The sequence below is a fragment of the Pantherophis guttatus genome, chromosome 4, assembly GCF_059756535.1.
Source record: "Pantherophis guttatus breed Tessera chromosome 4, ASM5975653v1, whole genome shotgun sequence".
In the NCBI taxonomy this organism is placed as follows: Eukaryota; Metazoa; Chordata; class Lepidosauria; order Squamata; family Colubridae; genus Pantherophis; species Pantherophis guttatus.
Window position 1 is genome coordinate 43,137,076 of NC_142066.1, and position 14,316 is coordinate 43,151,391.

Consider the following 14,316-nt stretch of genomic DNA (forward strand, 5'->3'; position numbering starts at 1 on the left):
TTATTATTTTATTTTATTTTATTTTATTTTATTTTATTTTATTTATTTTATTTTATTATTTTATTTTATTTTATTTTATTATTTTATTTTATTTTATTTTATTTTATTTTATTTTATTTTATTTTATTATTTTATTTTATTTTATTTTATTTTATTTTATTATTTTATTTTATTTTATTTTATTTTATTTTATTTATTTAGTCTACATATTAAGATAATATGCATAAGTATAAGCATGAATTGAATACATAAAATGAATACAATTAAAGGGAACATTAGGACAGGGACGGTAGGCACGCTGGTGCTTTTATGCATTTATTATTTATTCAGTTTCCCTTTGCATCTTAACCTGCTGCTTTGCTTAGGTCTCACTATTAATGCAAGAACAGAAGCTGGAAGATATGATTCTGTTTTGGCACAGTTTTCATGATATCACAGCCAACCATACTGATGTTTCTGCTTTTCTCTGAAAAGCAAACTTTTCTCTGAAAAGAGCTTTGATGTTGTTAATTATTTCTGATTATGTTGTGGCATCACAAACCAAGTCAACCAACTAATGCTTGAGGCAGCAGTGGCATCACTGCACAAGTTCAATGAGTATAAGTTGTACAGTGGGTTCAGTTGATTTATTAATTTTCCATACATATGTGGTATGGAATTTCAGGACTACACCTTTCCCCAGTAGCCCAGAAAAACCTTTAAAGCTACTTTTAAAAATACATTTACTAATGAAGTTGTGTTTATTTTTAGTGGAAAAAGGAGAAAAATCACACAGGCTATTAACAGTAAGTTGCTAGAATTTTTAAAACTGGAGATCAAATAAATATAGTTTTAAACAAGTCAGTGTCTCCCTCTCTCTGTGTACATAGATAAAATATCAATTACACATCAACTTTTAACATCAATACTATGGTATAAGAACAAAAACTAGTCTCCAACCTTCTTATCACAACTGGTTGTAGAGGGAACCATACTAAACATACCTGGAGGATATCAGATTGTTGAGGACTGTTGAGCTTGTCTTGAAAGGAAAAATGCTATAGGTTTTTCTTGTTTTCATGTCAAGGGGATTCATTAAGTCATTAAGTCACTTAGTTTGAATGGCTGCTAGACAAACCTGTTTCTGTTGAGGATGATAAACTGAGTGGGAAGACGTCCCATCTCTCTATCCCTAATCTTGGCCAGAGACTTCAGTCTATTTTATAAAGAGGAGAAAGTGAAATGCAGAGATGAAGGAGCAAAAAGCCAGGAAGGAAGGAAGGAAGGAAGGAAGGAAGGAAGGAAGGAAGGAAGGAAGGAAGGAAGAATTGAAAGGGAAGGAAGAAAACAATTAGCCTCCAAACTCTAAATCAGAACCGTAAATCGCAACCATATGTGGACTTGACTCGGAAGTATATCCCATCGTGTTCAATGAGGGTGATTCCCAGGTAAGCGTGCGTGGGACTGCCGCTAAAGAATACAGTATTTCCAGTGCTATCACCCTCCCACAGAGGAAGGCGCTTGCTTGGCGAGCGGCGAATCTGTTTTGACCGATTGGAGGCGCGACTCCCGAGGGCAGGGAGAGCTAGAAAGGTCGAGCAGAGGCTGCGTGGCCGGCGCTCTCCACCCGGCGTAGAACAAAAGGGGGAGGGCCATACCCGGGAGGGGGGGTTGCCTATTCTTCCACGCACACAGCGCGCAAGTACCTCCGCGAAGCGCATGAGCGAGGCGCGCCCCACGAGACGAGAAGCCCAGCGAGAGCTGCTGGCAGCGGCCGGGCGCCACCCAAAGTGACACGGAGGAAGGGGGCCCCAAGCAAGCGAGCGCGGATCGTCGCTCCTCCTACGGGTAACATTGCAGTGGGATCGGGGCGGGTGTGCAGGCAAGCGAGGCTGCCAGGCGGCGGCCACGGCGAGCTGACCAGGCCGGAGTTGGCCGGGAGGGGAGGATGCGCGCGCGCATCTTCTAGCGCCCTTGGATCTCCTCCCTCGGGCTTCGCTTTTGCGTGAACCACAAAGGCAACCCGCCTCCTCCTGGCTACGACCTCTTTCCCGTTGCCTTGCCTAGCGAGGGAGACTTAATTTGTCAAGCTGGGAAAGGAGAGGAGAAGAGAGGATGTTCGTGGCGACGGGAAAAATCTCTGCTTCGCTTTAGAGATGCTGTACTTGCCGCGGATCGTGTTTTCTGCTTTGGCCGGGAAGCTCCTTTTGTCATGTAGAGGCGAGGGGCTACTTGGGAAGCTTGCTTCCTTAGTGAAGCGAAAGACTACAGTCGCCTCCTCGGAGGTGCTTCCTGGTCCTGATGCGCTTTTATGATGCTCTCCCGTCCAGCTGGGCGAGCAGAGTGTCCGCGCTCTGGTTCAGATAAACATTCGCTTTTCGGGGTGATGTGAACTCTGAAACGAAACGGATCCTGGGGGAGGGCTGCAAACATCCGGGCAACCACTAATAGAAATAAATGTTTGTTTGTTTCTTTGCTGTCTTCTGCTGATTATCCCGGTTTCTGCAGTGCAAAACGAAAGGCTGAAATCAGTATTTAATTTGATAATAAATGTGTGTTGTTTGTTTTATGTCAGATCTATTATGGTTTCCTGCCCACCTTCCAGGAAATGCACTCTGCACCTGCTCATATGTATTATTTCATCATGACTTAAGGTGGTGTTTTTCATCTCAACAGTTTTAGATGTGGGTACTTCACATCCTAAAATTCTCCATACATCATGCTTGGGTCCTTGCATGCTGGCTGGGGAATTTGGGGAACTGAAGTCCACACATCTTGAAATTGCTGAGATTAAGAAACACTGACTGAGGGAAAAGCCTTGAAGTTCTGGAAAGATAAAGTTAAGCCTTTCAACAAAGATAACATTCATATTTTTCTGACTTTCTTTTATTGGTTCGATTTTTATTTTTATTGGTTCGATTTTTATATGCCGCCCTTTTCTGGAGACTCAGGGCAGCTTACAGTGCGTTAAGCAATAGCCTTCATACTTTTGTATATACCTGCTTAGTAGGGCTTTCGCCCCTCCCCACAAGCGGTGTTCTTTTTTTTATACAAAGTCAGCTTATTGCCCCCACAATCTGGGTCCTCATTTTACCTACCTCTAAAGGATGGAAGGCTGAGTCAACCTTGAGCCTGGTGAGATTTGAACTTACAGTAATTGCAGGCAGCTGTTGTTACTTAACAGTGCTTTAGTCTGCTGTGCCACCAAGGTTCTTCATCCAGGTTGGATTATAGCTCTCATCATTCCCAGCTAGGCATCCTGGCTACTGTTCAGCATATATACAGGGACCTAAATTGAGGAAAATGTGTTTCATTGAAAACATTTTAACCAAGTAAACTGCAATAAATGAAGAGGCAAAGAAAGGAAAAAATATATCTCCTTGTTGAAGTTTGCATGGATTGCTTTTGTGCAGTTTGATTATAGATTCATTCCATACTGTGATTTGCACAAAACACTGGATTACATATTCTTCCCCCTCCATCCCCTTCCTTCCTTCCTTCCTTCCTTCCTTCCTTCCTTCCTTCCTTCCTTCCTTCCTTCCTTTCTTCGCTCCCTGACTCCCAGCACCCCTGTTTCTGAAACTGGTTGGGTTTATAAATTCCCCATTCATAAAATAGAGTGAAGACTCACCCCAATTTTACATATTTGGCAAATTCAGCCAGTAGACCTTTAATTGATCTGGTTAAACCTGTCATACAAACACTGCTCTTGTATACCCTCATTGGCCACTCTGAACATAATAAAATTAGAGAGAAAACCATGCTTTCACGTAGCATTTCTAAATAATGGTATGGAGTAACTCAACAACTTCTAGCAGAGTGAATGGAATTAAACATTAAAAAGTAATGATTTAGAATGAAACAGAAGTGAGGAAATGCTAGAAGGGGAACTTTAGAGAACAATATTGATACATCAACAAGTAGAATTGAAATGCCCAGAAAAAAAATGCCCAGAAAAAAAAAATAAGGCTGCAGATATAGATACTGTAATTGAAGAAAGGATAAAAGATAAATGTAATTTGCTCATGGATTTGCTGTATTTATTTAATGTGTACAGACTGAATTTACTAAGGATTGGGGGGAAATGCATTATTGTTCCCTGTAAAAAAAGAAAGATAGCAAGAGTGAATACAAAAACTGTGAGAAATTAGTTTATTAAGGGTTTGGGAAACATTTTGGGAGAACTTTGACCAAAAGCATATAAGACATGATAGTAATAAAATATGAGAAGTATAATTATGGTGGCCAGAAAGCTTAGAGAGCAGATTTTTGCTACTCTGCAAAACATTGAGGTAAGAAATAGAGTTTATTGTACACCCAAAAAGCTTATGATAATGTGAATAGGCATGAGATATGGAAATTTTTGCGTTAATATGGAAGTGAAGGTTTGTTGCTGAAAGTGGTAGGAAAAATATATGATGGAACTAAACCAAATTTTATTTTTCAAATTTTATGGGATATGGACTTTGCCTCCCAGAATTCCCAGTCAGCATGAATAAAACTTAATGAACAACTAAAGCATGAAAAAGTGGAATCTTCAGGAAATGGTTCAACACTGAGTTGGAAGTCAAACAATTGATCTGCAATGTCCAGTTGGTTTACTACATTTATGAATAAATGTACTTTATGATTGTGAACTTTTGTATGCACATAATGTAGTGCTCTTGGCTGAACCTGAATTACCTGCCATGAGTATTAAGTAGACTGTAAGATGCCACAAGGAGTGTGTGGGGAGGAGATAGGCAAATCTACCTTAATTTTGTGAATGTGACCACAAGGCTACAGTAGTGGCCATAACCAAAACTGAGTTGTAAGTAGCTATTTTGGGCGGTGGGAGTGTCTGTCATAATTTTGAATGTTAACTTCAAGTGGTCAGTAAGCAAATAGTCATAAGTCAGGAACTACCACTAAATGAAGCAGTTTATGGATATAACAAAAGGGTGGATAGTTTTCCAGGGCAGAAAGATACAGTAAGGTACAAAGGATGATAGTGGTAGAAATGAGATGTGCTGTTTTTCCTTTTTTCTGTTTTCCGCTTGTTCTTTCCTTTCTGTTGGTTAGTTTGCTTGCCCTTTCTCTTTAAACTTTCTCTTCCTCTAAATAGCTTGTATTGCCCATCCATCTTCTCGTTTTCTTAATCTTGTTTGGTTTATAACTAACTTTGTTTAGAAGCTCAAGCTGCCTAGACTCATCTTGAGAAGATGGGCACCATAGAAGTTCAGTAGTACATTATGCTTGGTACTCTACCTCCATCTTTTCTATCATAAAGGCAACACTTTTCGAGAGTTGAACTTCTCTCTCTCAGTCAGAGACAGTCTTACTGTCTGTCAGTTTCTGTCAGTCTCTGATTGAGGCAGAGAAGTTCAATTCTCCAAAAGTGTTGCATTAATGAGAGAAAAGATGGAGGTTAGAGTACCAAGCATAATGTTATAGTGTCATTCCCAGCTCTCCCCATTGCCTTTCTCAGGGGCCAATTTTATTTTTTGATCTGGTCCTTAAATAGAGCATGAGACTAACAGAGATTGGAGATGGGGAATATTGGCCCAAGAGGATTGGGTTACCTTGTCTTATGGCATCTTGGGCTTCTCTGTGGGGGCTTCTACATTTTGGAATGCCTCCCCCACCTGACATGTGTAAATTGGTATAAATTACATTTTTTAAAATATCTCTTGAAAGTCATATCCAGGACATCCTTGTATAAATGGTTCTTTTTGCCCTACTAAATGGTTTTCAGTTTTTATTTATGTATACAATAATTTGTGCACTTGCAAGATTTCTTGGCCACCCTTCCTGAACCAGTCTCCCTAAATTGCAGGGTATGGTAATCTGAAGCATTTCTGTCCTGTCAATATATATTGGACGGACATTTTCCAACCGATGCAGATAGTCTCAAAGATAGACTCAAACTGTAAAAGACCCTTTAGGTGGTGGCCAGCACCTTGAATTGAGCTAGTGGTTGCTGAAATTAAATATTATTTAATTTGTTGTATATGTGCCAGGGTGGATTTGATTTAAATCGAGTTTATTTAAATCACAATTTAAATCATGATTTAAATCACTAGTAAAAAGGCTTGATTTAAATCAACTCGATTTAAATCATAATTTTTAAAGAGCAACTGTCATCTCTGCTACTCCTTTGACCCACTGTTGACTCACCGATAGTCCCAGTGTTGCAGAATATACAGCCTCATGCTACATAACTAAGCTCCATTTCATGCTGAATAAACTAAATTATTTATGTATCTTAAATAGAAAACTATCTTACGATAGATTTTTACCCCAAAAGTTTTTTATTAAAATAAATTCGATAAAAATAAAAAAAATCCGATTTAAATCAAAAAAATCTGATTTTTTTGATTTTTTTAAAAAAAATCATTGGTTTTTATCCACCCTGATATGTGCTTACATTATTATTTTAAACTGCAAAACATTTTAGGATGAGATTGCAGGGGAGAGAATGCAACAATCTATTCAAATACTGTACCAACACAGCAGGATGAATGATGAAGATATCTGAGCTGCATCTGTAAACCCATTAAAGAAGGCATAAGCAAATAGTGTACACATCATTTGAGTTGTACTTGCATCTGAGTCATGCTGCTTCAAAGCTTTGCTTAACTGTCCTGCTTGTGCATTGCTTTTTTCCTGCTTATAGTACAACATTTGAAGGGAAACTGTGATTGCATTATTTTGCTAAACTATGGATTAGTTAACCAGGGCTTTCTGGATAAATTGGCCAAATTCATAAAGCTGCAAAGCTGCAAAGCATAATTGCTTAACTGGCTTCAACACACAATAAAACGGGAGTCCCCAACTGGGTTTTTTAAAAAAAAAACTTCTAATTGTACCATTTCATTTTTGCATTTTTCAATTTTGGGATGGTTTAGGTAAAATAGATGAGGTAGATTGCAGTGGTTAATTGGAGCATAAGAAGCAGCCTTCTCCCAAGTCAGCCTATTAGTTCATCCTACCCCTTATTACGTATCAGTTGGCTGCAGCTTTCTACAGTCTGAAGCAAGAGGTCATTCATTTAATAGGCTATCTAGTTTTTAATGAGATGGCCAAGAAGATCTTCTGCCTGCAAGGCATGTGTGTTGCTATTAGCCCCTCGTCCACTGTTTTTGTTGCTTGCAATTTCATTTCAGCCAATGCTTTACAAAGAGGTCATGTTGTTTGTGGTAACCTGTAATCTTGGCTGCCAAAATCCAGGATGACCAGTAGGTAGCAGAGGAGAGCTCTTTGATAGAATTTAGGGGATGGCTTGAGTCTTAAACCTCAGATCTGGTAACTATAGTCTTAATAAAAAAACAGCGTGGAAATTATGTTGGAAATTATCTGTGTCAAACTCAGGACTTTTTAAAATTAGAACTCTCCATCATAATGGAAAGAGTGAGGCTACAAAATTCCTGGATGTCTAGTTATATATTATAAATTTGTCTCTGGTGGCCATGAATATCTACGTAGGTGTGGGCTATTATGTACGTATTTGATTGTCCTGTGAAATTAGGTTTGCAGTTACTTTTTTCTGTAGCAATGTGCCTGATGGATTTGTTAGATCAAGATATATGTTGAGTATTTTACATATTCCAGGAACAGCGTTCCATGGACCCTGTGATGGAATGAAATTAAAATTTACAGAGGAATAATTTCCCCAAAGATCTTCCCACTGTCATCCTGAATGGCAATGAGCTTTTTTCCCTTCACATATCTGGAGAGCTTGGATTGTTGGCCGAAAACATGGCCTTTTCCACCTTGTTTCCACAAACTCTTCACATTATCCTTCCCAGTTAGGTAGAGGTGAAATAAGTAGATGGAAGAGGGAGCTGTAAAAAGCAACCCTCACTACCTTTATTTTTCACATAGGATGATTATATTAGAAGGTACAGTTCAGTGACTAATGGCAGAGGAATTCTGCCTAAAACTGCTGCATTTGCAGCAACTATAAGAAGAAGTGCTTATTTTAACAAGGTTGGGATTTTTTTTTCCTGTGCAACATCCTAATTTTCCAAATGGGATCAAACTAGGATGATACTATCTGAGCATGGGGTGGAATCTGGCCGAGCTTTCGGGGCTTTGAAGTTAAGTAGGGTTTACTTGAATGGGGTGCCACTTGGGAATTCCAGGGTTAAAGGTTTCAGTGGAAAGATGAAAAACATTATTGGCGGTGGTGCACTCCTTCCACATTGTTGCAAAATATATATATATATCTAAAACCTATGTGAATATATTCATAAATAGATAGATAGATATCAAGTTTGAATCAAAAGAAATTTAAAATGGTCATCTTATCTCAAGCAGAATATGTTAGTATGGATAGCAAGTATTGTGCTCAGCTTCAAAACCTTGCTAACGCAACATTAAAAGATAATACAGGTAGTCTTGACTTACGAGTAGTTGCTTAGCAACCAGTTGAAGTTTTGACAGATCCCCTCCTGCTGCAAAGGGCCCAGCTTTGAGGATCCAATGTTGGGATCCTGCCACGATCATGTGACCACATTTTGCTGCTCAGCAAAAGGCCCCATATTTATGGCTGTTTGCAACACCCTAGGATCAAGAGACGGTGGTTTATGACATTTTTGCCAGAAACCAGCATTTATTTCTGATTTCTGGGGAAAAAAATCCCATAATAAACAGTGGGCTCATTTAATGACTAAGATGCTTGTTTTATGACTGTCACGACTTAAGTCAGCGTTTACTAGATTCAGTTAGGGTTGTAACTATGTATAATGCCGGCAATTTAACTACAGGTAATCCTCATTTAGAAACCACAACTGGGACCGGCAACTTGGTTGTTAAGTGAAGTGTTGAAACTGTAACCATGTTTATGATCTTACTTCAGCTTTCCTTTGTTTTACAGACCAGCAAAAGTCATGAATGTGAGGATTAATTGCAAAGACACTTTTTCATCACCATTATAACTATGAATGGTCTCTAAACGGGGCGGTTGCTAAACAAAAAGTACCTGTACAAATTATTTATCAGCCTTTCCTGACTTGGCACCCTTCCAATGTGTGGGGAGAATAAATTACAATAAGGTTGGGGAAGGCCAGATTTCATGAAAATTTTCTCTCATGGAATAAATGTAGACTTACCTAAAATCCTTGATGCTCTAGGAATTATACACACTATGACTCCAGCAGAGAAAATTCAGAGAAATACATTAAGTTATTGAACTTTCCTACATGAGTTGCTTACAATTACCTGATAAATATCTTAGCTTGACAGTCAGTGCTGGTGTTGTTGTCTCATCACAAGATAGCCATCAGTGCAATGACTTATGGACAAGAGTGCACAATAGTATTATTGTTATTCAACCTCTGTTCACAACTGCCACACTTTACATGTCCAGCTGTAGTGCATACAGCATTCTAAACTGAAAACCAGGGTAAACAATTTAATTACTATGTTCCCATAAGCATGCTATAGCCAAACCAAAGGAATTATATATTATGACTCACAATCAAATTCACACACTATGTTAATACAGCGAGTGGCCAACAACATGATGAATCATAGACTGCCCAATCCCATTTCCACATAGTTTACTGTAATGTGTTGTGCAGATTTAACTGATGAGAAGGCTGAGACATGAAAACAAATGTGCAGAACTTTCTTGCTTCACTTCATAAACTTCTTCACAGCATGTGGTTTTCTTAAAGTTCTGGCCAATTATCTCAAATGGGTTTAATCAGCTATAGGAAGGAGTAGAGGTTTTTTTCCCCCTTCTCCAACAACTGTGGTAAGCACTTGTGACACCCCACTCTGTGCTCTATAGTGACACGGGTGAAGAATACCCTGTTGAAAAAGATAATATTAAGCAGATGGGGAAAAAGGCTCTTCAAGATGATCAGGATCAATAGTCAATCCAGAGGCACAGCTGGCACAGCAGAAAAGGATAAAGTGATGCAGAAGCATAGAGGTCAACAAATGGTACAGTTCTTTCATACTATGCAAAATGGACAGCTCAATATCCTTTGAGTTGCAGCTATTTCTAGGTGAGCAGATAAGAAACTGAATCTTGAAGGCAAGGACTTAAGAAACAAATATTTATATGGGCATGCTTTTGCAAGGGGTGCTTGTCCTTACCCAGAGATGGATTATCCAAGGTCCTTCAACACCCCCTTTGTAGTCCAAAACACCATCATGCCAGCATTTTGATGAAATGCCATGAATTTGGATAGCATTTTCCAGGACAACATGGTGCCTTAACACTTGCAGAGGGGTCAAGGCTGTCATTTCATATTCCCCCCTCCCAAATCTTATCTCCCTCCCAAATGGGCTGATTTTTCCCATCAGGGAAAGTTAATGGACAAAACTCTTAAATATTCCCCTACCTGCATCCCCAAAATAGTTTTAAAAATGTTTCTGCTTATTCCAGTCAGATCATTACAGGACTAGTGGTTAAAAGCACCAGGATAAATGCCAGGAGACTTGTGAATTCTAGTCCCACTTTAGGCATGAAAGCCAGGTAGGTTACCTCGGATCAGTCAATCTCTCTCAGACCAACTCATCTCACAGGGTTCTTGTGAGAAAAATACGAAGAGGAATGAGTATGAGGTCTGTTTGCTGTCTTGAGTTATTTATATAAATAAAGGGAAATATATATTAATTTACATCCCCTATGGACCTCCAAAGCCAAAGAAAAAGACAGACAGCCTCTAAGTGCAACAAGTCATTTATTTCTGCACACAATGGTTTGCAAGTGACAATGGCTGACTTTACTTAAGATGGTAAATCAAAATAAAACCAATCTCATTGTGGCTTAACGTAGCTGGTGTGCCCAGCCTGGGATAGCTTTAAATCCAGCAGAATTTATTTCCATGTAGCTGGGTGCGCATTGAATGCAGCCTACTTATTAGACAGTATGTCTATTGCAATTTGCATTGCTTTCATCAGATTGTTCAGTAAATATATACTGAGAGTGGGAAATGTCTTTTGGATCAGTAGATGATGCTTAACTTACCAAATTACAGGGGTCCAATATTGAAAAGGAAACTATTTTCCCCCTCAATGATAAAAAAGTGCAGTTTTTGGAAAGTGTGCTCATGTTAACTGAGGAACACAGGTTGATCAATAATGGCTGCACATGTTTAGTGCAGAGCAAAACATTGCCTGCCAATGTGCTTTGTCTAAAGATTTGTGGACTACCCTGTTTTCCAATTTGGCTAGAGAAAAACTGGAATATTTCACTGTTTTATTTTAAATTAACAGCATTTTTTACTAATCCATACATTGAAATTAACTCTGCTGTGTTTTGTTGCATAAGCCAATCCATGAAGCAGGCTTGTTATGATATTGATAATACTAGATGAAGAATAGAAAGGTTTTGATGGGTAGGAGTGCAGGGGTAGACTTTGACAGTGGTTTAGACTAATACTTCTCAAACTCAGTAACTTTAAGAAGCAGAATTCTGGGAGCTGAAATCCACACTTCTTAAAGTTGCTCAGGGTTGAGAACCACTGTTTGAGATGAAAGCCTCGTTGGCCCAGGATTCCTTTACATGATAGGATTATATGAGATGCTTCTGGGAGAGTCATGAAATTGCATGTTTGCATTAAGCTTTTTGATACCTGCAAATGTGGAACGTATTTATGTAGTTGTGAATTCAGATGACTTTACCCATTTTTAATTCAGATCTCTCTCTCCACAATTATGTGACTGTCTTCTGATCACTTCCATCCTTTCTTTCAGTTTGGGTCAATTTGTCTTTTTCTACCAACCATTATTAATAATTGCTCCAAACAGCAGAGGCAATGAAGCCATATTATAACCAAATTAGAGATCATTCTCTCTGTAATTGAGTTTAGAAAGCACGCATTTTAACATACTTTAAAACTGTCAAGAAAACAGTGTTGTCTTTTCTTTGATTCCAGGCATTCTGTTGGTGTGGAAATTATAGCTGTTGAAGGTGGATTGAACACGTGGATCTGTAGGTAGTGAGCAAGAAACATACCATGCCCGTCCTATCTGAAGATTCAGGTATTAGAATTTCTGCTATCTTAATCATGATATCATTCTTGGTTTATGTTTTAGAAAATGTGCTTTTCTATAATGATCTTACATGGAACTGGAGGTCTAGAAGGCTTTAAAGATAAGCCAGTTTCTAGTGCTATTTATTTACTGATCTAAACTCATGCAGTAGTTTATAATCAGTTGATAATAAAAAAACAAAGCTACTGTGTTAACAACAAAAGGAAACTGAAACTCAGTAAACCAATGTAAAATGTGAAAAAAAAAACAAAAAGCGGTACCCTTTGGCCATTTCTTTTTCAGATTATAAATCAGTTTCCCCTGATCTGGTGACCCAATTTAGTACAACTAAATTGTCCCAATTTAGTACAACTAAATTGGGACAGAATTCCCAATGGATGTTTGGAAGATGTAGTCACTCAAAATATATCAGATTTAGAGTTGTTATAGTCTTGGAAAGAGGGGTTATAGTAATTGACAAGGTGGCCACATCTACCATGCTACTAGTGTTTTTCAAACTTGGCACTTTAAAATGTGTGAACTTTAACCCCCAGAATTCTGCAGCCAGCCAAACTGGTTTGGGAATTCTGGGAGCTTGAGGTCCACAGATCTTGAAATTCTCAAGTTTGGAAAACTCTCATCAGATGGTAACTTCCAAGGTAAAATAAATATAATCAATTGATTTTGTTTTATGTGCTTCACTTTTTTATACCATATTTTAAGATGTTTATATTTTGGAAGCTATGGCATTGCATGGGATCAAGACAGTGATGGGTCCAGCCCAGAAGTTACTAATACCTATTCTAAGAACAGTGAAGTTCTGCCTTTCTCTTGACTCCAGTTTGCTTTTCCAGCTGATGTCCGGCATTCAAGGAGGTACACGGTGCTTAAGGCTGGTTCTCCTTGAGATACGTCACTCCCATTGTAAGAAGCCATTTGCATAGATTTGGAATAGTTTTCAACCAATCCTTCCTTTTTTCCCCTTATCTGTCCCATTTTGACTCTGATCCTTCTGGTGTGGCGCTCTGAACTTACATATACAAAAAATGGTGTATAAGTAAAGATAATCAGATAAGTGAAGCAGCTGGAATTGGTTGCTAAAAGCAATCTTATATTATGTGGAATAAATAAAAAATGCACAATCTACAAAGAAAAGGATTCTTGAAAGCCTTGATACCAAAATAATAGTAGAACATCCTAAGCAATTTTCCTGAAGAGATGGAATTCTAAGAATAGGCCTCAGGATGGAAAGTACCTTTTCTATCATCCATGTTGTTTGGCTTATGGGAGAGAAAAAACAAGACAGAGAACAACCTAGCATCAGACTTGGACAGTCTTGTCCAATAAATTAAAATTTGGATTTTGAACTGGAACTGGAACCTCCATCAGAAATGTGAAAAGTAAACTTTAAGGAATTCTGGGAGTTGAAGTCCAGACATTTTAAAGTTGAAAGTTTGAGAGACACTGCTTTAAGGGATTTCTTTCTTCCAATTTTCTGGCTTTAAGCTGATATTTCAAAGTAATATTGTGAAGTCCTTCTTTGGGACAGATAAAGCTTCTGTAAAATGCTATTTTACAATTTGATCATGGGCATTCTGACCAGTCCCTTTTATATTGATCCTTTAGGTTTGCATGAGACGCTTGCCCTCCTGACCTCACAGCTGAGGCCTGACTCCAATCATAAGGAGGAGATGGTATTCCTGAGAGACATTTTTAGTGAGAGAAGCCTCAGCTGCTTAATGAAAGTAAATATTTTTCTGTAGAGAAAATCTTTCTGTTAGCTTCCTAGTTTTCCTCTTTGCCTGATATTCAAACTTGGGGCTCAAAACTGAACATTGTGATGTGTGAATATGCTGCAGAGCATGTTTCTGAGCACACATAAAGTTTTGTAAATACCCACAACATGCATTCCATAGTTCCTCAAAGGCTTGGCATTCTTTGAGTTTTCACTCAGGCCGTGGCCTTTTGTTGGCTTATTAATAGTAAAGATTTTACATAATTTAGGGTCGAGCGGTGTAATAAGAAAGTGGTGGAAACTAAGACTGCCAGAATCTATCAGACTTTTAGAATATGGTGGTGTATTTTCTTAGTGGCCTATTGACCATAATAAGCAGAATCTGGGATAGTGGTGATAAGGCTCAAGATGGCAACGGGGACTTTGCAGTTAAAGCCCTCATATGATGCTCAAGCACTCAATTGAGCATCATGTGAGTGCACATACAGAAGAGCTGGGCCTCAATTATATTGTTGTCACGATCTATTTGTGGGGTGGTTTTTTTTTATTACCCCTATCCCATCCCTGGGGAAGCTTCTGATGACCCCTGGAGAAACAGCTTTAGTTGGTCTAAAGCTCTTCCGATGTTCTTA

At 38.6% G+C, this 14,316-nt stretch overlaps 1 protein-coding gene across 2 annotated transcripts in view; it reads left to right on the top strand.

Annotated features, from left to right (window-relative positions):
* Positions 1–1,478: 1,478 nt before the first annotated feature.
* Positions 1,479–14,316, top strand: part of MPP3 (MAGUK p55 scaffold protein 3) — a 98,230-nt gene continuing 85,392 nt past the window's right edge. The window contains exons 1-3 of one of the 2 annotated variants that reach the window (XM_034415416.3): positions 1,479–1,827; positions 11,853–11,958; positions 13,576–13,694. In XM_034415416.3, coding sequence (XP_034271307.1) covers positions 11,934–11,958; positions 13,576–13,694 — 144 coding nt within the window. In that variant the 5' untranslated portion in view covers positions 1,479–1,827; positions 11,853–11,933. The remainder of the gene's footprint in view (positions 1,828–11,852; positions 11,959–13,575; positions 13,695–14,316) is intronic. The other variant, XM_087893955.1, reaches the window with a different exon arrangement.